At 39.0% G+C, this 27801-nt stretch overlaps 1 protein-coding gene across 4 annotated transcripts in view; it reads right to left on the minus strand.

Annotated features, from left to right (window-relative positions):
- LOC123504010 (WD and tetratricopeptide repeats protein 1-like) overlaps nucleotides 1–27801 on the minus strand; it is a 436213-nt gene that overhangs the window by 49156 nt on the left and 359256 nt on the right. For 3 of the 4 annotated variants that reach the window (XM_045254209.1, XM_045254210.1, XM_045254211.1), the window contains exons 14-15: nucleotides 7908–7961; nucleotides 6611–6655 (exon numbers count right to left, since the gene is read on the minus strand). The exons of the other annotated variant lie outside the window; for it this stretch is intronic. In XM_045254209.1, coding sequence (XP_045110144.1) covers nucleotides 6611–6655; nucleotides 7908–7961 — 99 coding nt within the window. The remainder of the gene's footprint in view (nucleotides 1–6610; nucleotides 6656–7907; nucleotides 7962–27801) is intronic. 4 annotated transcript variants of the gene reach the window in all.

Consider the following 27801-nt stretch of genomic DNA (forward strand, 5'->3'; position numbering starts at 1 on the left):
CACAATCTTCTATCTGATCGCCAGTATGGCTTCCATCAAGGTTGCTCGAATGGTGATCTGGCTTTCCTTACTGATTCTTGGTCATCCACTTGTAGAGATCTCAGTGAAACTTTTGCAGTAGTGTTAGACATATCAAAAGCTTTTGAGAGTCTGGCAGAAAGTTTTGATTTCCAAACTGCCCTCCTGTTGTTTCTATCCTTCTCTCTGCAACTTTATCTCAAGTTTCCTTTCTGACCATTCTATTGCTGCAGGGGTACACGGCCATTTTTCTCCTAAATCTATCAATAGTGGTGTTCCTCCGAGCTTAGTCCGGTCACCCACTCTCTCTATTCATTAATGATCTTCTAAACCAAACTTCTTGCCCTATCCACTCCTTTCCTGATGATACCACCTTAATCTTTCCACATCCTTTTAGAGATGACCAACCCTTTAGGAAATCAACAAATCATGCAGGGACACCACAGAACGCCTGACTTTTGATCTTTCTACAATTTCTGATTGGGGCAGAAAAAGTTTAGTAGTTTGCAATGTCTCAAAAACTCAATTCCTCCATCTATCAACTTGACACAACCTTCCAGACAACTATTTCCTCTTTTTCAATGACACTCAACTGTCCTTCTTTCACACTGAATATCCTCGGTCTGCCCTTTACTCATAATCTTATCTGGAAACTTTGCCTCTCATCTCTTGATAAAGCAGTTTTTATGAAGTTAGGTGTTCTGGGGCATTTCCGCCAGCTTTTCTCGCCCCTTCAACTGCTAACTCTGTATAAGGGCCTTATCCGCTCCTGTACGGAGTACTCTTCACGTTTTTTTGCTGGGGGGTGTTCCACTCACACAGTTTTATTAGATACGGTGGAATCAAAAGCTTTTTGTCTCATCAACTCCCCCTCCTGTCACTGATTGTCTTCAGCCTCTTTCTCACTGCTGAAATGTTGCATCTCTTGTTATATTTAATTGCTATTTTCATGCTAACTGCTCTATTGATCTTACTAACTGCATGCCTCCCCTCTTCCTGTAGTCTTGCTGCACAAGGCTTTCTTCTTCCTCTCATCCCTATTCTGTTCAACTGTCTAATGCGAGAGTTAACCAGTACTCTAAATCATTCATATCTTTCTCTGGTAAACTCTGAAACTCCCTGCCTGCTTCTGTATTATTATCCTTCCTACGACTTGAATTAATTTAAGAGGAAGGTATCAAGACATTTGTTCCTTAATATTGGCTAACTCTTTACTTATCTTGTAGGGAACCAGCACTCAAGTGGGCCTTTTTTTTTCTGATATTTTGTTGCCCTTGGCTGGCTTCCCTTCTGCATAAAAAATAAAAGTTCCTTTTTTGCACACAACTTATTTGATGGCTTCCTGTTCCATTTATAGATCGTAAATTTGCATTGTATCTATTTATTTCTTTGGTTGTTTTGAAATAATGGCCAGAAAATCTGTGTGGTGGTAGTTGGCAGGAATGCTAACAACACCAACTCCATTATCATGGAATGTATTTACTATTATTTTTAAGAACATATTCCAACCTTAGAAACTAAGGAGCAGTGCACTGCAGCTCTTCCTTAATCCTGCTTATGGCAAACTACCTCAATATGGACGATGTTATGTCACTCTTCTTGAGTTTTGTAGATAAAAACAAGCATCTGGGGCAGCCTTCAACACCATCTTATTGATAACCAACTGTGGAATCGAGTGGGAGGGAAGGTGGCGTACGGGTGGCAGAGAGAAGGGGGCAATGCACCACATCATCAACAAACATGGTAAGTACAGTACACTAAAGGTAGAATTCATAGATAATGTAAAATATTCTTTGCATATAACTAAATGCTTATCCATATTTCATTAGGTTATTTAGTTAAGTAATAAATGCTCAAAAAGACACTTTCAGAAAAAGGCCAGAAAGAATAGTTTCTTTTTCCCATGTAACCCATGTTATACGTAGTGTGGTTTCACAAAACACAGCCACTTCCCAATATGAATAACCTGTGTCACCTGAGGTATGAATGTAGAAGGGTTTGTGTCAAATATTTTGGAACTAGAAGATATTTTAAGAGATAACAAGCCTGATATTGTGCATTTAACAGACACCAAATAAAAAGAGGATATACAAATAAAATTTGAAAAATAAGGACACAATATTTGGAGGAGAGACAGAACATATCAAGGTGGGAAGGAGTCTTAATATTGGTGAAGAAGGACGTTTTTGTTGAAGAAGTGGAATAGGATGATCGGATGGCAGAATTTTTGGGCATTATAGTTAGACAACAAAAAGAAAAGGAAGAAGACTATTGTCACATATATACCATCCAACACAAATGCATGGAAGACAAATGAGCATACAAAGATGAAAGTATGCAAATGTTTGGATAATATCCTCAGTAAATCAAATAAGGTGCAGGTTATGGATGACTTTAATTTCAAGAATGTAAATTGTGAGGAGTTAGAAGGTGTATATATATATATATATATATATATATATATATATATATATATATATATATATATATATATATATATATATATATATATACAGTAAGGTCCCGGGTTATGTCGGTCTCGAGTTACGTCAAACTCGCACTTACGTCAGTCCACTATAAGGCAATTTAAGATTTTAAAAATTGAAAATTTATAAATCGTAAAGCGCGGGGTTTATTGTTATTGTTGGCCGCCAGGCGTCACTAGTGGTTATCCGCCACACCGCCAACCTCACGCTTGAATACAATAACACTCTACGTACCTCAGTTCCACCACACCGTCGCCCCTGGCAAGAGTGTTCCTACATCTGCGTTTGCTGACTATCTTAGTATCTTGCTCAATGGCACCAAAAAGAAAACTCCTGAGTGATAGCAGTGATGCTAAGAAAAGGAAAACCATTACGCTACAAGAAAAAGTGGACATAATTAAAAGACATGAGAAGGGAGGCAGCAGCTGTGTGTAAGGGAGGGAAGAAGAAAATGGGTAGCCCGTTACCATGACAACGGGGAGGTTGACGACCTTGAGGGCTCACGCATCTATCACAACAATAACAACTCCGGAGCCTTCATCTGGGCCACACGACACTTGCAGCTCACTTGCACCGTCTGCGCCTGTCTGCTGATCCCTATTGCCCTTTCCTATTGCATTTCCTGCTCCGCTGCCCACGCTTCTACTCCCACCGCACTGCACTACGCTCCCAGCTGTCCACCCTGGGCGTCACAACATTCAACCTACCTACCCTCCTGGCGGCCTCAGGCGTCCACCTCTCTGGCAACATGCAGTTCTTCGCGTTCGCGGCCCTAATCAACAACAAAAACAAGCTTGTGTTTCATATTCCTACATACTTGTAAATAATATAACAATATAACCTTTAACTTATATAACGCTTCTACTCCTACTGCACTCCACAAAGCTCCCAGCTGTCGGCCCTGGGCGTCACAACATTCGACCTGCCCACCCTCCTGGCGGCCTCAGGCCGCCCCTCTCGGCAACCTGCAGTCCTTCGCGTTCGCGGCCCTAATCAATACATAGTTGTAAATAATATTCCAATATAACAATATAACCTTTTGCTTACCTGAATAACCATAAAAAATGATTGGTTGAAAGCTCAATAATATGCTTTGAAAGTACAAAAACTCGAGCTACGTACAAAATCAACTTACGTCATGTTTCAGGAATGTAACTCTGACGTAACTCGGGACCTTACTGTATATATATATATGTATATATATATATATATATATATATATATATATATATATATATATATATATATATATATATATATATATACATAAATGACAAAATGAAACATACAATTTTCCTAAAGTAGGAAGAAACAAAAGGACATATGGACGTCATGAGAAAATGAGTGAAATTATGATTAATAGTTTTAAAATCTATTCAAAAAGGAAGATTTTGTGGTCCCTATAAGTGGAGTGTCAAATAAATGTTACATGAAATTAACATGGAAGAATATGTTCACTAACTTAAATGTTAAAAAAGCAATGGGACCATACAGCATATCTGGTGAGTATTGAAACAATGTAGAAACTAACTAGTGGAGCCAATCTAGAATGTGGTCAATAGTCCATTGAAAGAAAGAATCCTAAAGAATGGAAAAGAGTCAGCATAAAACCGTGGTACAAAGGAACCATACGCGGCCGAGGGATCTCCAAGTGCACAGGTTTCAATCCTGACTACAGCCTGAGTGTACGATGGGCTTTCTTACTCATGGGCTTTCACATGGGATGTCTTCTTTAGTCCAGAAATTCCTATGAAAATCCCATAAGGTAAGGAAAAAAAATAAGTAAATAAATAAAAATAAATAAATAAATAAAAAATAAAATAAGATAATATAATAAAATTGAGCCACTAAACTACAGGCCAGTAAGTTTGCCTAACATCATAGCTGAACTCTGTGAAATTGTAATAAAAAGTAAATGGATGCATTAATTGAAAGAAAATGAGGTCATTACAGATAAACAATTTGGATTTAAACAAAAAAGATCATGTATTATGAATCTGCTTAGTTTTTCTGCAAAAGTAACAGATGTGGTGCAGGAGAGATGGATGATGGATGTTATATATCTGGATATAAAAAAGGTCATTGACACAGTGCCACATAAGAGACTACTATAGAAACTGGAACATATATGAGGACTAAAAGGCAAAACATTTAAGTTGGATGCAGGACATGTGCAGGACAGAAAGTGAGGATTATGATAAGCAATAATTCTTCAAACTGAAGTGAGGTTATCTTTATGGTTGGAGTCTAAAGTGTAAACTCAAATTTAATCCTAACATATGTCATGTGATGGAGATGGGAAAAAAGTACAAGGAGGCCTACATGGAACTACAAAATGATTGAAAATATGATAAAGAAGAGTAATAAAGAAAAAGGATTTGGGAGTGATTATTCAAGACATGCTGTCACCACAAAAATAAATAAGTGAGGTTTTTGGTTCCACGTATAGAATGTTGAGTAACATTAGAGTGGCTCTTACCTACAAGAACATGATCTGATAAAAAAATTACATCAACAGTATGTCTCAAGTTAGAGTATGCTGTATTAGTATGGTTTCCACACACACACACACACACACACACACACACACACACACACACACACACACACACACACACACACACACACACAATTTACAAATTAGTCAACCATATGGAAAAGATAATCAGACAATTTTTGGAGATTCACATGGATGAAGGAACAAAATGTTTGAGAGTAAATACAAAAAAGATGATGAAACTAATTTCCCATATTGATGCACTGAACTCTGGAACAGTTTAAGTAAGAAGGTGGTTAGTGCTGTTAGTGTGAGAAAGCTTACAGAGAGATTGGATAACTATAGATATGGAGACAAGACAAATGAGGTTTTGCTTGGACCCTGTACAATATAACTAAGTTAATACACACACTATAAGCCTGAAGCATTGCAAATAGTCTTTGTTCACATTTTTTTGGAAATTGTATTTCTAATCATCTTCATTTCCGATATAGTAATTACAGTTATAGGATTCGTATATGGGTTAGCCAAATTAATATGAATATGGAAACAAAACTCCAAAGCTAACCTCACATTCTCAGGCTCACAACACTTACTGCAAGCTCCATCTTTAGTTTATTTCACAGGCATTCTTGCATCAACAATATTCACTCACAGTGTAACAAAAACAATGTTAGTCATCAAAAACTGTTCTCTTACTAGTAGACAAAGTCAAGATAATCCAATATCAAATCAGCCAAATAAAGAAGAAAACAGAAGACTGTAAAAATAAATGCTTTTGCCAAAGTCTTCAGGTAAACTGCTCAATAGATATTTATGTAACTTTATAATAAAAGCTTCAAAATAATTCATGTAGATTGCAAGCACTGAAACATTTCTAATCATTCTTCAGAACCAAAGTTTTAACAAGTTTTTAAGAGCTGGATATATTTTGCTTACAATGAAAGTGGTTAGATTTCCTCAATATCAACTATATTAAGATATCAGAAAGAAATGACTGATTTGGAGTAAAACAGCCTTATTTATGATAATCATGAATGTATTAATAAAAAGGAGGTGGTGTCAGAAGTTACAGGAGTCAAACCTATAAAAGCAATGGAAATATCTGCAACACAATGAATGCTCCCAGCTTTATTCACCATACAAGGGATCCTCCTCCAACACTGACTCCATTAGAGGAAAAGATCATCATAGAAAACAACTGTTGTTAAAACTGAATATACAGAAAGTGGGATGATTGGGAATGAAAACATTTGCAATTTTATCACTGCAAATTTATCAAGAAAAAGAACAAATCATAAAATTTTTCACTGCATGCTTTACAAAGGGTATATTATTTCTATTAATATTTTGCTCAGCACAAGTTTTCTATAATAAGAAAGCCTCCATAAGTATTTACATGATTGCATAAAGGCCGCAAGCTTATCACACAAGAATGTCATCACTATCCCTTAATACCAATTTCTCACTCAAACCGTTGGATGAGGACTCTCTGTACTAGTCAAATGTGACATGTAAGCAAATCCCAAGGGAGTCTTTCATCCTTTCACTTCTACCACCACCTCCTCCTGGACTGCCACCTCCGACACCACCACCAAATGCCACCCACTTGCATGAAAATCACTTCATTGTGATCGATACACATCCGCTGCTGTATACATATACAATATATATATATATATATATATATATATATATATTCAGATGTAGGTGTGGTCTTAGGGAACCGTAGATTCAGGAGAAACAATACAACAGTGAGGTATAACATCATGTTTATTCAAACGTTTGACTTTTTCTTAAGTCATCATCAGTGGTTCTATAATTGGAGAAAAAAAAACCATAAGTTTATAAAACACATTAAATGTTAAAAAGTTAAACATAAAAAAAAAAAAAGGGCTAAAAATGTAAAGTATGGAAAAATTTTTTTAGAATGTTAAGTGGTGTAGCAGACAACATATTATTTAAAGCAGGCTTATTGGTTTTAATATACATAGATTCTAATATTCTTAAGTCACTTCTGCTACATGAATCAATAATTTTAAAATGATCAAATGTTATTTGCACCTTACATTTAAGGAGTGTTCCTTATGGAGGAGTGGGGAGGGTTGTGTAGTGGACGACTCGTTCTGCTTGACTGGCCCATATGCTCGACACGAACCTTGAAAGCTCGAGTGGAGCTTCCAAGGTACCCAGCCTGGCAGCTTGGGCAAGTGAAGCAGTAAATGATCGACGAGCGAAGGGTTGTCGGAACAACGTCTTTAAATTTAAAATAACTGTTTATCTTGAAGGTGTTATTATGGACTAGTTGGAAGTTTATTTGTGGATAGTATTTCGTAAGAGGTTTGACTAGTGTTTCTTCAATGTTTCGTGAGACAGATCCTAGATAAGGTAATTTAAGAAATACTTTTTCTTTGTTGACATTAGGTACATTAGACTTGGGTTGGTATATACTATTGAGAAATTTGTTTACAATTTTGTCAAAAAGGTAGGTATGGTATCCATTGTCTTTGAAATAATTCTTTAGAAATACAACTTCATCATGAAATAGGGTGTATGTTGATGACAGTTCATAGGCTCTGTGAAGCAAAGTTCGGACCGCATTTAGTTTATACTTTATATTACAGTAACTGAAGAAACTAGTGCCTAAGCCTGAGAAGGTTGGCTTGCGATAGATGGAGAACAATAATGAGTTATCTTGTCTTTTATGAATAAATCTAAAAAAGAGATTGTACCTTCATTTTCTTTGTCCATAGTGAATTTTATATTAGTATGTTGAACATTAAGGTAGTCAAAAAACAACTGTGCCTGATCTTCACTGTGAAACACAATGAAGGTGTCATCAACATATCTGTGATACAATAAGGGTTTGAAACTGGAAGGACAATTCTTGAGCCAAATCTTTTCATGTTTGCTTGGGCAATCTCTTCCATGTCCACTGGTGCATCTTTAGTTTTATCATTCTGAGTGAGAAATTAGAGAAAATATTAGACCATAAATTACTTTGATAAAGAAGGAACAGCTAAAACTCTTTTGTATGTTTACAAACACACACACACAGAGTGTATACATATACAATATATATATATATATATATATATATATATATATATATATATATATATATATATATATATATATATATATATATATATATACACACACACACACACACATACAATATATATATATATATATATATATATATATATATATATATATATATATATATATATATATATATATATACACACACACACACACACACACACATATATATATATATATATATATATATATATATATATATATATATATATATATATATATATATATATATATACAGTAAGTCCTCCTTATACGGTACTTCGTTATATGGTAAATTTACAGTTATAGTGTTTGGTAATTAGTACCCTCGATTCTATTTACGGCAAGAAAAATTCACAGATATGGTATCCGCTCGTGTTTTGTTTACACCATACCGTAGCGCCACCACACCGCACGGCCATCACAACAATCAGTCTCTTCCCGCGTTTCCCACTGAACACAAGTGAAGTTCCTACGGCGTGTTTTTTTTGGTGGATATTATGAGTACGGGCTGAAATTCCTACTGTCCCTTAGCCTCTGGAGGGACATCATCTGATAGAATACATGGCGAGTGAAAGGTATATAAAAACATTTTCTGTTTATTTCTTTTGTGCAGTACTTTACATTTTTTTATATGACTATTTTCATGTATTTTCATGTCTGTATGGGTGACTTTCAACATGCTAGAACACATCCCCTATTATTATACATGTTATAATGGGTTTGGTATACAGTAATTTCAATTTGCAGTAAAGTTTTCTTCAAGCCAGACAGACATGCTGTCCCTGTCACACCTGCTGACCCTGCTACAGCTGGCCCTTCCACATCCACTGCTGATGGTTCTACAGCTGGCCCTTCCTCCATATCCTCTTTCTTTAAACCAGTGAAACATGCCGACCCTGCTACAGCTGACCCTTCCACATCTTCCTTCGACATTGCAGACAACGACATCTTATCCTCGTCGGCACACTCAGCGGAAAATGAGTAAGGGCTGAAATCCCTACTGTCCTTTAGCCTCGGGAAGGACATCATCTGATAGAATACATGGCGAGTGAAACGTAAATAAAAATATTTAGTTTATTTCTTTTGTGCAGTACTTTACATTTTTTTTATGACGATTTTCATGTATTTTGATTTCTGTAGGGGCGACTTTTAACGTGCTGGAACACATTCCCTATTATTACATGTTATAATGGGTTCAGTATACGGTAATTTCAATTAATGGTAAGGTTTCCATTTCACGAATGCATATATACCGTATAACGAGAACTTACTGTATATATATATATATATATATATATATATATATATATATATATATATATATATATATATATATATATATATATATATATATATATATACACACACACACACACACACACGACAAAATGCAAGAAAATAGAGTTTGGCAAGAGTGAAAGAAGAATCAGGAGTATGTACAAGATAGGAAATGAAGACATAAAAACCAGTCATGAAGAAAAAGACCTTGGGGTCACAATTACCAATGACCTATCGCCAGAGACATATAAACAAAATAATTGGAGAAGTATTGAACTTATTGAGGAACATAAGAGTGGCGTTCGTATATCTAGATGAAGAAATGATGAAGAAAATAATTACTGCAATGATAAGACCGAGGCTTGAATATGCAACAATACAGTGGGCTCGAACTTAAAGAAACACATAAGGAAACTAGAGAAAGTACAGAGGGCTGCAACGAAAATGGTGCCTGACTTAAGAGATTTGACTTATGAAGACAGACTGAAAAGAATGCAACTTCCAACCCTGGAAAACAGAAGAGAAAGGGAGACCTGATAGCAATATACAGAGTGATGATTGGCATGGAAAAAATGGATAGGGAAGATCTGTGTATGTGGAATGGAAGAATGTCGAGAGGGCATGGGAAAAAACTAAAATGGCCACTTATAGGAGAGATGTGAAAAAATATAGCTTCCCTCATAGAAGGGTGGAAGCATGGAATAGTTTAGACGTGGAAGTGGTCAACGCAAGGAATATTCATGATTTTAAGAAAAAGCTGGACATTAATAGATATGGAGACGGGACAACACGAGCATAGCTCTTTTCCAGTATGTTACAATTAGGTAAATACACACACACACACACACACACACACACAAGGGACCTCCCTTAATGTGCAAGAAAGGGACCAAGTAAATGTGTGCACATATTGAAAACACACTAAATGAATAATATAACCCTATGTTATAAATAAGATTGTGATTGGAACCCTCCAAGACTGACCCCCAAGAACCCTTATATAAAACTGCCCCCATATTGATCATTCCTGAAACATAAAACATTACTATTATTCCACATACAACAAAACTCTTACGCTAGGACCTCAACATTCGCGAGGGTTAGAGGATCGCAAAACTTGAAAATTCGCGAATGTTTGATGCGCATGTGACATGTACACATATGTAAGAATAATGTTTACTTAATGTTACAATAGGGTTTCCTTTACCTAATATTAGGGTTTGCTTTACTAACAATAATGTTTCCTTCACCAAATAAACCTAATAACTCATAAAACCCCAAAAGTATGAAATATTGCACACGTTATGGTTTAATGTCAAAATAAATGCATGTAGGAAAAAAGCAAAACACTCACCACTCACATAAGTTTCAGTGCACTGTCACTCATGATGATGTTGATGATGATGATGATAGTTAGCAAAACAGGTGTTGATGATGAATAACTGGATGAGATGATGAGGAATATAACTGCATGGCATGAGGAGTCCAATGCCTGGGTTATGGTTTAGGTGGGACAATAGGGGTAGCAGCAGGCTTCATTTTTTTTTTTTTTTTTATACCAAGTGGGCTTTTCATGGAAATTTATGGGCTAAAGGGGATACTTTTTAGGGCACCTCCTATCTCAAAGCCCACCCACTAGGAAACCGTTGCCCCGAGCGAGGAAACCCAACCTATGCTCGGACCGTGGACAGGATTCAAACCAGTGAGCTTGGAGACCCCTCGGACCCCAAAGCATGCATGGTTCCACTGTAACACGATGGCCCCCTTGTGAAATACATTCTGATTGGCAACTGTGACCATTTCCTCTTCGTGTCATCATCATTATTATTCGATATCTAAATTTTCTGGCTGTCATGAATTATGTCTACTTGCTCGTTTTCCATTGTACGCACAAAGTGTGCTGTGATCGTATTGCCACCCACACCGGAGCTGCTGCCCATCAAAACTCATTATCGCTATAAGTAGGAATAATTAGTGAACAGGATACTTTTTTGTTTTCTGTCTGTCTTTTGTTTGTCCTCTACAGGAGCTGCTGATCCAAGGTTCAGGGTTCCAGCATGGCCTTTGCAATGGCAGCGCTGGATAGAATCGTTATGTCTTTTTTCACTCACTACAATTTGGTTTTTTATCTGAACGTTTTATTTTCCTTTCTTTGGCTGCTGATAATTATGTATTGTTGTTTTTTATAACTTTTTGTCTGGAAGCTGGAAAGCAATTTCAAGCCAGCTGTAGCATCAAGATCAAGGTAAGTCTTTTAGTTGTTCCAAGGAGGTTGAAAAACAGAAGGTAGCATGACATGACAAAAGCGAAGCTGGCGTGCTATTGGTTCGCTGCTGCCCCTACCCCCTTATACACCCAAAACATTGCTGACTGCCTATTGAAAACACAAGGGAACGCCCGAGTTACGCTCCTTATTTTCATCTTACGTCTATGTTTCGAGGCTGCTTACCATATACATGACCTTACATACTGTGCCATGAAAATTTAGACAGTAAATCATACATACAAATGAGAAAATACAGTGTTTCTAGCTTTGGTGGACTTGGGTGAGAGGTGGGAAACTGTCTTTGAGGCAAACTTATGACTGTACAAGGTCATGTACATATGTGAATATACATGTGCATGTAAATGTACATATACATGAACCTTTAAATGAAGGATAAATAAACTGTATATCAGGTGAAACTTCACATGAAAGTTGATTTTTCTTGGTATAGCAATTACTTAACATGTCAAAATATATTTTTTTTCTCTCTCTCTCTCTAAGACATATACATTAATTAATATTCCCCTCTCTCTCTATAGCTTTTATTTAGAATGCAGTGTGATTTCATGTCACTGTGCATTCGAAAAACATCAATACCTGAAATTTTACTTCACTATTTGTTCCTTGTTATGCATTAAACGAGAAAAAACAATCATTTCATCATAATTTCTACTGGAAATGTCAAACTGTATTTCTTTCAATATTGTAGCTATTTTGCATTAGCAATGTTAATAACAGGTCTACATGACATATTTAAGAAACTTTAATGTGATTGCAAAAATTCTTTTTTTAAGTAGGAGAGAGGGCCAGCCAAGAGAGAGAGAGAGAGAGAGAGAGAGAGAGAGAGAGAGAGAGAGAGAGAGAGAGAGAGAGAGAGAGAGAGAGAGAGAGAGAGAGAGAGAGAGAGAGAGAGAGAGAGAGAGAGAGAGAGAGAAAGGCCCACCTAGGTGCTGGTTTTCTAGAAGATAGAAAAGCGTTAGCCAAAATTTGGAACCATATGTCTTGATACCTTCCTCTTAAAAGAAGACAAGTTGTAGGAAGGTGGAAATACAGAAGCAGGTATGGAGTTCTAGAGTTTACCAGTGAAAGGTATGAATGATTGAGAGTACTGGTTAACTCTTGCGTTAAAGAGATGAACAGAATAGGAATGAGAGGAAGAAGAAAATCTTGTGCATCAAGGCTGCAGGAAGAGGGGAGGCATGAAATTAGAGCAGTTAGCATGAAAATAGCAATAAAAGATAGAAAGAGATGCAACATTCCGGCAGTGAGAAAGAGTCTGAAGACAGTTAGTCAGAGGAGGGGAGTTGATGAGATGAAAAGCTTTTGATTCCATCTTATTTAATAAAACTGTGTGAGTGGAACCCCCCCCTGCCAAACATACAAAGAGTCCTCCATACAGGGGTGGATGAGGCCCTTGTACAGAGTAAGCAGTTGGAGGGGCAAGAAAAACTGGCAGAGACACCTCAGAATGCCTAACTTCAGAGGAGTTTTTTTTTAGCATGAGATAAGAAGTGAAGTTTCCATTTAGAATTATGAGTAACAGACAGACCAAGGATATTCAGTGTGGAAAAGGGAGACAGTTGAGTGTCAATGAAGAGTGGATAGTAGTCTGGAAGGTTGTGTCGAGTTGATAGATGGAGGAATTGAGTTTTGAGGCATTGAAAACTACTAGATTTTCTTTGCCCTAATCAGAAATCTTAGAAAGATCAGAAGTCAGGCATTCTGTGGTGTCCTTGCATGATCTGTTGACTTCCTGAAGGGTTGGTTGTCTCTGATAGGACGTGGAAAGATGTAGGGTGGTACCATCAGTGTAGGAGTGGTCTGGTTAAGATCATTAATGAATAATAGGAGGAACACCACTATTAATAGATTTAGGAGAACAGTGGCCATCTACCACAGCAGCAATAGAAAGGTTGAAAAAAGAAAACTTGAGGTAAAGTTGCAGAGAAAAGGATAGAAATCATAGGAGGGGCAGTTTGGCAATCAAAGCTTTATGCCAGACTCTATCAAAAGCTTTTGATATGTCTAACGCTACACCAAAAGTTTCACCAAAATCTCTAAAAGAGGATGACGAAGACTCAGTAAGGAAAGGCAGAGGGTCACCAATAAAATGACTTTGACAGAAGCCATACTGGTGATCAAAGAGAAGATTGTGAACAGATGTTTAAGAATCTTATTCAGGATAGATTCAAAAACTTTAGACAAGCAAGAGATTAAAGCTATAGGATGGTAGTTTGAGGGATTAGAAGTCACCCTTTTTAGGAACAGGCTGAATGTAGGAAAACTTCCAACAAGAAGGAAAGGTAGAAGTTGATAAACATAGTTGAAAGAATTCGGTCAGGCAAGGTGCAAGCACAGAAGCACAGTTTTTGAGAACAATAGGAGGGAGCCCATCAGGACCATAAGCTGTCTGAGGGTTTAGGCCAGCAAGAGCATGGAAAACATCATTATGAAGAATTTTAATTGTAAACATGAAATAATCAGAGGGAGGAGGAGAGGGAGGGACAAGTAAAAAATCATCCAAGGTGGAGCTGTTAGCAAAGGTTTGAGAGAAGAGCTCAACTTTAGAGACAGCTGAAATGGCAGTGTTGCCATCAGGATGAAATAAAGGAGGCAAAGATGAAAAAGTGGAGTTATTGGAGAAGTTTTTGGCAAGATGCCAGAAGTCATGAGGGGAGTTTGAGTTTGAAAGACTGACATCTTCTGTTTATGAAGGAGTATTTGGCAAGTTGAAGAACAGACTTGGCATGATTCTGGCCAGAAATATTAAGTGTATGAGATTCAGGAGATGGAAGGCTCAAGTACCTTATGTGGGCAACCTCTCTATTATGTATATCATGTATAGCAGGCTGTGTTAAACCAAGATTTAGAAGGTTTAGCTTGAGAAAAAAAATGAGGAATGTACGTCTCCATGCCAGACACTATCACCTCCAATAGGCGTTCAACACCCAGAGATGGATCTCAGACACGGAAACAGTAATCATTCCAGGGAAAATCAGCATAATACCTCCACAGGCCCCCCAACTGGCAGAGGCAAAATGCCAGAGGCATTGGAGGATCCTAAGGAGGAATTGGAGAAATAGGAAAAGATACAGAAATGATACTGTGATTGGAGGAGCCCAATTGAGAAGATAGGGTCACAGCATAAGCAGAAGGATTAGAGATGAGTAAGAGATCAAGAATTTCCAAGATGGTCAGGAATACAAGTAGGGTGTTGCACCAGTTGCTCTAGGTCATGGAGGATAGCAAAGTTGAAGGCTAGTTCACCAGGATGATCAGTGAAGGGAGAGGAAAGCTAAAGCTGGTGGTGAACATTGAAATCTCCAAGAATGGAAATCTCTGTGAAAGGGTATGAATTGTTTCATCATTGCGTATCACCTAGTGATACGCTACTGCGCAACAGGGTATTGTACCCACCATTTACTATTTACTTATATATATTTTTTTTTTGTTTAAAAGAAAGTGCAGTTTTAATTTATGTATAATGTTTATGTGTGAATGGTGCCTGTATCCCTTCTTCCCTCTCCTCCTCCTCTGCCATTCACCACCATTAGCCAAAAATGCCTGTCTCCAAGGTAAGAACACTAAATAAACTTTTTATTTTATATACTTTTATGCATTGATAAAGTATATATGTGTATGTAACTGAAAGGGCAAGACAAATTTCTCCCATCTCCACCTACATCTTCCACCAATGCTTATCATGAAGGGGTAAACAATGTAGACAAATATCTGCGGCTTCATCAGCACGGCCTATATCCTTTCTCTCTCTCTCTCTCTTGCCTACTTAAACCTCCATTTATTCTATAAGTAATGTTAACAGGGTTGTCACTGAGCTCTCCTGTGATTATTATAGCAGCCAGTCTTCTGTGGGTTGCTATATTTGTACACTCCAGCTGATTGTCAAATGCAAGTGAGGATTGGGATGCATTAGGGTAATGTTCTGTGGAATGCACCCCTCCAAGATAAATATACTTTATAAAAGTACTTTATCTATTTATAATCTATTTTGTAATGTTTTATTATGCTTTTATACAATAACTATTATTTATAAATACCTTTTCTTAACTAAATGAATACAAAAACAATTAGGGTGGTTTTAATTAAATGGATTTCAATGGTAAGAAATTTTTGAGATATGAGAATGTTGAGATACGAGCTCCAGAATGAATTAAACTCGTATCTCGAGGTACCAATATATAATGTGTTTGTATTTACCTAGTTGTAGTTTTACAGGGCCGAGGCTTTATGCTCGTGTGTTTGTTTATATATATATATATATATATATATATATATATATATATATATATATATATATATATATATATATATATATATATATATATATGTATATACATACAGTAATGGCCCGCGTATCCGGATCACCACTATCTGGAATTCGCTACTATCCGGAGCTGCCCCCAAATGTATTCAAACCTACCGCACAAGTGATCCCTCGATCCTACTAGGCAGCAGCACTTACTCCCATGCCCTCCTGCTCTCACTCGCCGACAACTTGAGTAATGGCACTGCTTTACGGCGAGTTTGTAGCGTTCTTCGTCATTCCAGCATGGCAGAAGTGTACATACGTGACAAATTAAATTTAACAGCCTAAATGTTAAACTTCATAATTTTTACTTTCATTAAACCTTTCACTGTACTATGATGCACTCGCTTTGCTTACTCTCAATGGAAGCTCAAGTCAGGGGTTAAACTTGTTATAATCGGTTCAATTAAGTTTAAACGAAGTGTTTTTAGAACGTAACCCTTTGTTAGCGAGGTTGCCTGTATATATATATATATATATATATATATATATATATATATATATATATATATATATATATATATATATATATATATATATATATATATATATATATATATATATATATATATATATATATATATATATATATATATATACCCTGCTTAATGAAGGGGTTACGTTCTAAAAACCCTTTGTTGGCGAAACTTTGTTGCGATCGATTATAACAAGTTTATCTGACGAACTTCCATTGAGAGTAAACAAAGTGAGTGCATCATAATACAGTGAAAGGTTTAATAAAGTAAAATTATGTGGTCGCTGTTAGGCAGTTTAATTTAAGTCATTATAATGTACACTAATGTATGTATGTACGTAAATTTATAATGTTGATGATCTTAGATTTATGAAGGCAGGGAGAGTGAAACGGGAAAGACACTAACCGGTAACCTGTGGAAAGTAAACAAAGGATGCATCATTGTATCACATACAAAACTTATGTACCACATTTCCACAAGGCTTCCCATTTTATCCATTGTTGAGTCACGAGTTCAGGTGGTTCTTTTAGCTTGCAAGGAAGATACGGTCTCACCAGCCTTCTTAATAGAGTCTGCTGACTTGAAAATAGTAGAGACAGTAGATGGAGTCAAGATGGTGGAGAGCAATGCTATTAGTTTTCTCGCCTCTCTCGTGTCTGTGAATAATATCTAGCTTCACTTCGAGAGTAAGAGACTTCCTGGTCTTCTTAGCAATGCTAGGCGACATTGCAGGGCGTTTTGGTGGTAAACTGAACGAGGGAAGACGAGCTGCTGCTAATGCTGTTATTGTTTTGAACAGGGGCAGTGAGTGGTGTGCGTGTTGTCCATAAGAGGTGCTGGTGTATTCAAAAGCCTGTTGGCTTGCGTGATACGGTGGGCCTTTCCAGCTTGGAAAAAATTACCTGGATAAAACTTCGTTAAAGCGAGTTTGGTGTTCGTTAAAGAACTACCGTATAACAAGGACTTACTGTATATATGTATGTACGTGTGTGTATATATAAATATATATATATATATATATATATATATATATATATATATATATATATATATATATATATATATATACAGTGGTACCTTGGAGTATGAACGCTTTTGAGTACGAACAACTTGGAGTACGAACAAAAAATATATTTTTTTTTTTTTTTTTGCAGTGGAGGTCAAACTTTGCTTTGGAGTGTGAACAATAACAAAGGCAGCCAATAGATTGCGCGCAGCACTGCGTGATCAGCTGACTGAATTCTGGGGCACCACGCTGCCTCAGTCCCCTCAGGAGTGTTGTTTTCAGTTGTTTGGTTGTTGTTTTGTAGTGCTGGGGATAATAATATTATGTTTTTGTAGTTATTAAGATCATTGCCTAGCGTAGCAGCACACGTGGTCACGAGACATACAGACAAACGTATGGAAGAATCTATAAGATCCAAGGGGAAGAGAGAGAGTATCCAGCTCATGAATTAAAAGCTTTAACCCTTATAGCCCGTCAGGCACGTTAGAGCCCTTCAGGTATGATCGTGGTGCTTTTCAAAAGCCGTGCTCCTTTATGCTGCACAGTTTGTTTATGCTTGAGGCTATCTGTCATATATCGAGGCCTGTCATTGGCCCATTGTTTTCAAGATGGTGGACACTTAGCCAATCATGTATCAGCTTTTACAAGGATATGTTTGTGTAGGTGTGAGGGTGGCAAGCGTGAGGATGGTGAGAATACTTATGTCAGTATGATGTATTTTATCACTTTTTATGTATTTCTTGGTGAAATATACGATATACATGTATTTCCATGGATAGGTAAGCAGTTCAGAATCATTATGATGCATGACAATATTGGAATCGTTATTTTTATCTTGTTATTGGTTTAGATAAGAGTACATAGTGCTGGCTTGATGGAGTCGGCTGAGGAGGATGTTTTGACGCTTGTTTCTGACCGCGAAGAAGTTGAATTTTCATATTACAATGTGCTTACTTCCCTAATTCATTTTCCATAATGAATGCAGTATATCAAAGAAAAACTTATTGGCTTATATAAGGGTGTGCGGTGTTGGCTTGATGGAGTCACATGAGGAGGATGTGGTGATGCTTGTTTCTGAATATGACAAGTTGAATTTTCATTATACAGTATTACATTTAGCTTACTTTCCTGCTTTATTTTCTTATCTTTTATAGTTACAGCATGATAGTAGTAGTATATATAGTAACAGTATGCAAAAAGCAAGAAATTAGGTGAAAAAAAGAATTTTTTTGGTCTTAGGAGGTGGTTTGGAACTAATTATAATTTCTTCCATAACAATACATGTATTTTGAAGCTTTGGAGTAAGAATGTTTTGGAGTATGAATAAAATTTTGAACAGATTAAGTTCGTATTCCAATCGACGGGGTTAGGGCGGTTTTTGATCGGTTGAATCAGCGTTTATACAAATCGTGAAGCAATTTTTCCCATAAGATACTTAAGAATTACGGAGGATAGGGGGCGGAACTCATGGCTAAACTTCTATGCTGAACATATTCCTGGTCACCGAACGCAAAGCACCCGAACTTCACACACAGAGACACTAATTTTATGTAATCCGCCTTGTTCACTGGTAAGGCACTTTCACTAACACCTTCGATCACTTTTTGTGCTGCCTTCATGGCTCCAGCTACTGGTACATTTGTGAAAAGGGCTTTCACATCGAAGCTGGCTATCTTCCTTCCTGTTAGGTCCACGTGACGGATCCTTTCGATGAGGTCGGTGGAGTTGTGTAGGTGGGCGCTATATATATATATATATATATATATATATATATATATATATATATATATATATATATATATATATATATATATATTTTTTTTTTTTTTTCCCTAGCCTAACAGTGAAAAGTAGTTCAGTTGTTTGTTTACATTTGTCTGGGGACTGTGATGCTCCAAGGCAGAACTACCAAGGAACAACTGGCCAAGATGAGCAGCTTTGTCTGTTGTTTATGAGTGAACAAAGCTGTCTGAAAAGTTTCTCACAGAGATCATTAAAGGTAAAAAATAGCAACAAAAAAATAGCAACGGTTTGCTGGGGGTGAAGGGGCTGCCATATTTGTTTACAGTTGACACTGTGACAAAAATGGAAGCGAGCTTGTGTGTGACAATCAATGTCGACAAAAGTTGACAGTCTTCAGAAAGTTGACAGAAAAAGTTGATGGAAAAGTGGTAGTGTGACGCCGCCTTAGCGATGACACAGGGTAGCATTGGTTTACACTTCTGCCTGGCGGGTTTGTGGCGAATTTGGGGTGGCGGTGAAGTTTGACCGGATGGGTGGCGTGTGAAATATGAATGTCGAATTGGCAAGTCAGTCGGTTGAACCTTAAGGATTGTGTATTAATTAACTGAGTTCAAAGTGGCGATAATTCGAACTGCGAACGATTGAATCACTAGGATCCCTGTGTATATATATATATATATATATATATATATATATATATATATATATATATATATATATATATATATATATATATATATATATATATATATATATATATATATATATATATATATATATATATATATATATATATATATATATATATATATATATATATATATATATATATATATATATATATATATATATATATATATATATATATATATATATATATATGTTCTGGCCTGGCAGTGAAAAGTGGTTCAGTTATTTGTTTACATTTCTCTGGGACTGCAACTCTCCAAGGCAGAATTTCCAAGTAGCAACTGGCCAACATGAGCTGCTCTGTTGTTTATGAGTGGTATAAGCTGTTTGAAGAGTTCTCATAGAGAGCAATAAAGGTCCAAATTAACAACGACTTGCTGGGGGTGAAGGGGCTGCCATGTTTGTTTACAGCTGACAAACACGATAAAGGCAGTAGTGAGCTTGTGTGTGACGACAAGCATCGACAAAAGTTGACAGTCTTAAGAAAGTTGACGGAAAAGTGTTAGTGTGACGCTGCCTTCACTGTTGTGTGTACATCCCACCACCCCTTGTACTGCTTAGGTGCCATTTTTTGTTCCAGATTATACATTCAGTGTGCTTTCATTCATTGTTTTCTTACCCATTTGGGTTATGTCCATGTTTTTTCTCAATTTATAAGGGATTGGGAGAGGAAGTTCTACATATCCAGATATCTTGCGTATCTGCCAGGGCCTTGGCTGTGACTACTGTATATATATATATATATATATATATATATATATATATATATATATATATATATATATATATATATATATATACAGTAAGGTCTCGGTTTACGTCAGAATTACATTCCTAAAACATGACGTAAGTCGATTTTGTACGTAACGAGTTTCCGTACATTTCAAAGTATATTATCGAGTTTTCAACCAATCATTGTTTATGGTCATTCAGGTAAGTAAAAGGTTATATTGTTATATTGTTATATTATTTACAACTATGTAGGAATATGAAACACAAGGTTGTTTTGTTGTTGATTAGGGCCACTGACGAAGGACTGCAGGTTGCCGAGAGGGGTGGACACCTGAGGCCGCCAGGAGGGTGGGCAGGTCGAATGTTGTGACGCCCAGGACGGACAGCTGGGAGCGTAGTGCAGTGCGGTGGGAGTAGAAGCGTGGACAGCGGGGCAGGAAATGCAATAGGAAAGGGCAATAGGGATCAGCAGACAGGCGCAGGCGGTGCAAGTCAGCTGCGAGTGTCTTGTGGCCCAGGCGAAGGCTCCGGAGTTGTTATTGTTGTGATGGGTGTGCGAGCCTTCAAGGTCGTCAACCTCCCCGTTGTCATGGTAACGGGCTTTCCATTTTCTTCTTCCCTCCTCACACACAGCTGCTGCCTCCCTTCTCATGTCTTTTGATTATGTCCTCTTTTTCTTGTAGCATAATGGTTTTCCTTTTCTTAGCATCACTGCTGTCACTAAGAAGTTTTCTCTTTGGTGCCATTGAGCAAGATACTAAGAACTTGAGTCAGTAAACGCAAAAGTAGGATAACACTCTTGCCAGGGGCGATGGTGTGATGGAACTGAGGCAGGGTGTTATTGTATTCAAGCGTGAGGCAGGCGATGTGGCAGGTAACCACCAACAATAACAATAAATCTCGCACTTTACGGTTTATAAATTTTCAATTTTTTTAATCTTAAATTGCCTTATAGTGGACTGACGTAACTAAGAGTTTGACTTAACTCGAGACCGACGTAACCCGGGACTTTACTGTATATATATTTATATATATACTAATTATAAAATATGAACGTGGTGTGTGTATCTGTGACTTGGCCCTGTGTGCTAATGCTAGTAGTAACTGTAAAGTCAAACCATTGTTGGTGTATCATTCTGAAAACCCGTGGGCCTTTAAAGCACATAAGGAGTTAAAAGAGAAACTCCAGGTCATGTGGCGTGCCATTAGTAAGGCATGGGTAACTCACCAATTCCTCCTCTGTACTACATATACCATGTTCTATCACAGCGTTGGTAAGTACGAATGCAAGTAGGGAGTTTTCACTCACGCTAACTCGGCAGGTTTGGAAAGAAACACACAAAATAACTTGTATTCACATACTGATTACACTTGAAAATTCAATAAATGAATAAGTACGAATGATGTTCTGCCCACAAGCAACTCTTCCTCTTTGCAATGCAAAAAACCACAAGTCTCTAGATGCTATGGTTACCAAAATGTCACAGGTTGAATGAGGTGGTATCATTGGTGTTCGTGGCCTTGTGTCCGATCGAGTTTAGCGACTTTGGCTAGAGCGATAGAAAACGGGCCACTTGTATCTCTCTCTCTCTCGTTGCCTGTTCTGATACCACTCTCATTCAAATGTTGTCTCCCCGCTACATGGTAAGAGACCTGAAGTGTAGAAGTAAGGCGTGCAGGAGAGTTGGTGGAATTGGACACCGTGAAATCACTGTCACTACAACCATCCATCCATCGTGGGAGTTGGTGACACAGTGAAGCGAAGTGAAGCTGGATATTATTCATAGACATGAGGCGAGAAAACTAATAGCATTGCTCACCACCATCTTGACTCCATCTACTGTCTATTATTTTCAAGTCAGCAGACTCTATTAAGAAGGCTGGTGAGACTGTATCTTACTTGCAAGCTAAAAGAACCACCTGAACTTGTGACTCTACAATGGATAAAATGGAAAGCCTTGTGGAAATGTGGTACATAAGTTTTGTATGTGATACAATGATGCGCCCTTTGTTTACATTCCACAGGTTGCCGATTAGTGTCTTTCCTGCTCCACTCTCCCTCCCTTCATAAATTTAAGATCAACATTATAAAGTTACATACATACATACATTAGTGTACATTCTAATGACTTAAATTAAACTGCCTAAATGTTTAATTTCATAATCTTTACTTTCATTAAACCTTTCACTGTACTATGATGCACTCTCACTTTGGAAGCACAGGTAGCCTGTAGGCAACTTGCTGCTTGCGGTGCTTCTTAACCTGTAAAAGCAACTAGAAGGGGTGTCACTGTGCCGGGAAGGACTTATGGATGTGACCAGCTTATCCTGGAGCTGTACTGCTGGGATTTGAGCTGCAGAGCTTGGAGGGAGAGGACGTGCTTTGCTTCAAATTTACTCACATCAAGCTTTCGCCTCCTGACAGCTGCCCTACGTCACGCTCTCCACTGAGGAATGTCACTGACGTCTTCATGGAAACGGACGAAAACGAGGAATTCCCGCACCTTGCAGGAGCCACTGGATCAGCCGGCAAGAGAGTCTTGCCTCCGTCACCATCCTGACCCAGTCCCGGCAAGGTTCCCTGCACTGCCATCACCGACTGCCAGCCATCCCAGGATCCCTACACGAAGGCCTCCTTCTTCCTGTGGTCTACTACTGGAGCCAGGATCCAATCCCGGTAAGGTCTCTCACGCCCTTCACAATTCCAGCTTTGTAAAATACATTCTTGAGGGAGAGACCCATGCCCTGGGGAACGGTGCCTCCCTCATCATAGCAGTCTGGGAGCACAACATCCCTAAGGTCCCTAAACTGGAGAAGCCTTCCTTCCACCTGGGAGACTGGGAAGTGACCTGCAGGAGGGCTGAGAAGGACACCACTGGCTACCAGTTTGTCAGGGTTGGGCCCCTGGCAGATGAGGTCGCCATAAGTGACGTGAGGGAAGGCCTCAGGTGCTTTGATGGGGGTGAGGTGGTAGAAATCACCTGGATCCTTCCCCATCATATCCCCAGGACAGTCACAGGCAGTTGGCTGAGATTTAAGGTAAGGAGCTCCCCTCCCACCAAGGTGTCCATTCAGCAAATAGTTTACTACCCCAGGCCTTACATACTTCCCCTACTGTCCTGCCCTGGATGCCAGAAGATCGGGCGAGCATTCTATCAACACCTGCAGCTCCACCACCCGCTGCTCCAGGTGCAGTGGCCCACATCCTGCCCGCCAAGGAGATGTTACCTGCACCAGGCCCTACCACTGTTTCCAGTGTGGGGGGCCCACATGGTCCCCGCTCTGTTAGATGCCCACACAACATCCGGGGCACAGGAACTCCACACCACCTTGGCACGTGAAGGGACGCCGCTACACAACATCAACCACCAGCTGAGGAAGCTCCAGCCTCCCACCCACTGGCCGCCTACCCGTAGACCAACGTCCAATGTTGCCAACCCAGAACACACCCAATCACCAGAATACCATGCAGTCCAGTCAAATATAACATACTCCTCCATCCTCGCCAGTAATAAATTTGCCACCCTGCATGACCTCCAGGAAGATGAGCCCTCCATCCCCATCTCAGCCAATGACACCACACAGCACTACTTTGCATACCACAAGCCGCAAGCATCCACCCGGCACTGGAAACCTCCATGCAAGGCAACCCATTGCCCAGCACCCCGACCCACCCCTACTCCAGTGGAAGACAACATCGACCTCATCACCACAGAGGCAGAAGTGCACCAGCCACCCAAGAACACCCAAGAGGAAAATGCTCCTGCCACCACACCACGCCACACCACCCAGCGCCCTCACACCACTGCCACCAGGCCCCCTCAGACACCACAGCCACCAACTCACTCACCATCTATCAAGGAAGATGCCCTTTCAAGCCTCTTCACACTCCTCTGGAGAGGTTACCACCTCCATCAAAAGGGTACACCTTTCCTTCAAATCCTGGCTAAGCTTTGGCCCTAACTCTCCATCCTGTTGACATCTCTGCTACAATAATGGACCTCACCTTCCTGTTTTGTAATGCAGGTCCCTCCTCCGAAAGTCCCAGGAGTTCAAAACCTACCTCGACGAAACAATGCCATCTGTCGTTGGGGTATGAAACCTGGCTCCCTTCCCACCTGTCCTTCATCATCCCAGGATACAACATCACCAGGAAAGACCGCACACAGGAACGTGGAGGTGGAGTGTTACTGGCCATCCGTAACACCCTGGTCCACACCCATCTCACACTTCCCCCATGGCAGGGTGGCCACCTGGAGGTAGCTGCAGCCCGAGTGGGGCTCCAAAGGTGCTGGCTCACAGTGGCAGTGTTTTACAACCCTGGTGGAGCCTCTTCTACCTAGGAGCTAGCACACTACCTCTCCCACCTTCCTCCACCAATCATCCTCATGGATGACTTCAACAATCACCATCAGTGCTGGGACCCAGGTATTCCTGAACACCGTAGGAATGCCATGGGGCACAATTTATTTAACCCGTACAGCGTCAGAGACGTACGAGATACGTCAGCTACTCTGAGCGAACCGAGTGTCAGAGACGTATGAGATACGTCGGAAAGCTTCCTCGTGTTTTCGGAGGTATTGCGTCCTCAAAACCTACCATTATACTGCCATCATGCACTGTAGACATTGCTCATGCTGCCTCCTCGTCCCTGCTAACATGAATGCTTCCTGTATTTATTTATTACATATCTGAACTTTAGCAGTTTCTGCTGCCTTTAGCTCCGTGTAGCGGGAAACTGACACCTCAATTCCGCTAATATGAACGCAGCGTAATTTCCATTACTTACTCTTACCATTTCAGATGTTTTTGGTATATTTGCACCGCGAAAGGCAACACTCCTTCGCGATATCTCATGTCTATTTTTAGCCACAAGCACTCCCAAACAACAAAACATGACATGTTGTTTTTCTTTCAACTCAGGAACGATATTATGCATGTGTCCAACTCGGGGATCGACTGGTGAGAAACGAGGAAGCGAATAAACTAGTCACATAAGGCTTTGCTAAGTTGCTAACCTTAGCGCAAAACATCTCGCACCAATTAATACCACTTCCAGTCAGTTCTGGGAGGAATGACTGTCATTTTCACTTGTTTCACATCATCTAAGACTGGTTTAACAAATAAAAAAAAAATCCATGATGTGACCAGCACTGGCGAAATCACAGTCTCAGATCTGCTGACGCTGTACGGGTTAAAGCAGTCCTCGATTCACCCCACCTGTCCCTCCTCAGCCCTCCTGGACTGGCAACCAGGACCCACATACGAGAGCCCCTTCTGTCCTGGACCTCTATTTTGGAGACCCTCGTTTCACCACAGCCACTTTCACCATAGGTCCCCGCATGAGTAGAGACCACCTTCCTCTTCTGACCTCTATTCCCAACCAACACCGCTCCATGACCACACTCTGGGTGCCTGCCCCACTGGAACCTGAACCCCTCACACTGCCCAAGATATAATGATGCAATACAAACATTAACTTCTGCAACATTCATGGTCTTAGATCTAATTTTCAATCTGTGGAACACTACCTCTCCTCTACTAAACCTCATCTTCTTTTCCTCACCAAAACACAGCTATCTGAGGCAACTGACAATAGCCCCTTCACTGTTCCCTCCTACTTTCTCTATTCTCATTTTCATTCCAAAGCTGGATGTTGCGTCTATGTACGCAACAACTTAACTTGGTCTCGTGCCCATGCTCTTGAGTCTTCCGAATTTTCCACCATCTGGCTACAACTTAACAGTCACTCTCAAACTAAATTCATCTGTGCTGTTTATCTCTCCCCTAACTCTTCTGACTATAGTAATTTCTTTGACTACTTAACTTCTAAAGTGGAGCACATTCTGTCCCTCTACCCTTTCGCTGAGATTTCCATTCTTGGAGATTTCAATGTTCATCACCAGCTTTGGCTTTCCTCTCCCTTCACTGACCACCCTGGTGAACTAGCCTTCAACTTTGCTATCCTCCATGACCTAGAGCAACTGGTGCAACACCCTACTTGTATTCCTGACCGTCTTGGAGACACGCCCAACATTCTTTATCTTAGGAGTGACGATGGAAGAAAACAATCAACCAGTAAGCCATATTGATAGAATTTTTAGAGAAACATATAATTTGCTAAGGAATATTGGAGTAGCATTTCACTACATGGACAAAGAAATGATGAAGAAATTGATAAATACTATAATAAGACCCAGATTGGAATATGCAGGAGTAGTGTGGACCCCTCATAAAAAGAAACACATAAGAAAATTGGAGAGGCTACAAAAAATGGCTACAAGAATGGTCCCAGAACTTGAAGGGATGACATATGAGGAGAGACTAAAGGCTATGGATCTACCAACCTTGGAACAAAGAAGGGAGAGAGGAGACCTGATACAAGTCTATAAATTGATCAATGGAATGGACCAAGTGGATAATGAGAAACTGATCCTGAGAGAAGAATATGACACCCGAAGCACAAGATCGCATAGTAAAAAGCTGAGAAAGGGAAGATGTCTGAGAGATATAAAAAAATATAGTTTCCCGCAGAGATGTATTGAGACGTGGAACAGTTTAGATGAAGAAGTAGTGTCTGCAATGAGTGTGCACACTTTTAAAGTAAGATTGGATAAGTGTAGATATGGAGACGGGGCCACACGAGCATAAAGCCCAGGCCCTGTAAAACTACAACTAGGTAAATACAACTAGGTAAATACACACACACACACAAACACACATTAAAAAGTACAGTTTCCCACAAAGATGTGTTGAGACATGGAACAGTTTGAATGAAGAAGTAGTGTCTGCAACGAGTGCACACAGTTTTAAGGAAAGATTGGATAAGTGTAGATATGGAGACGGGGCCACACGAGCATAAAGCCTAGGCCCTGTAAAACTACAACTAGGTAAATACAACTAGGTAAATACACACACAAACAGATATATATACTTATCTTAGACTATGTGGTCGTAAGTGCCTTTCTTTAGTGATTGAAAGGAGCTAGTGAAGAAATCAAGTCCCACGTATTACAAAACAAAGTTGAGGTAGGAGGTGTTAATAGTATCAAGTCTTGTGGTATTCTGAACAGGCAGTGGTTAAACACAGTTAACTTTGTATCCATTTTAGTTTCAATATCCTTTGCTAAGTTTTACTTGTTTAAGCATGCTACTTATACTTGAATTTATTAAATGCTTCATGAAAGATTTAATA

The sequence above is a fragment of the Portunus trituberculatus genome, chromosome 15 (genome assembly GCF_017591435.1).
Source record: "Portunus trituberculatus isolate SZX2019 chromosome 15, ASM1759143v1, whole genome shotgun sequence".
Taxonomy (NCBI): Eukaryota; Metazoa; Arthropoda; class Malacostraca; order Decapoda; family Portunidae; genus Portunus; species Portunus trituberculatus.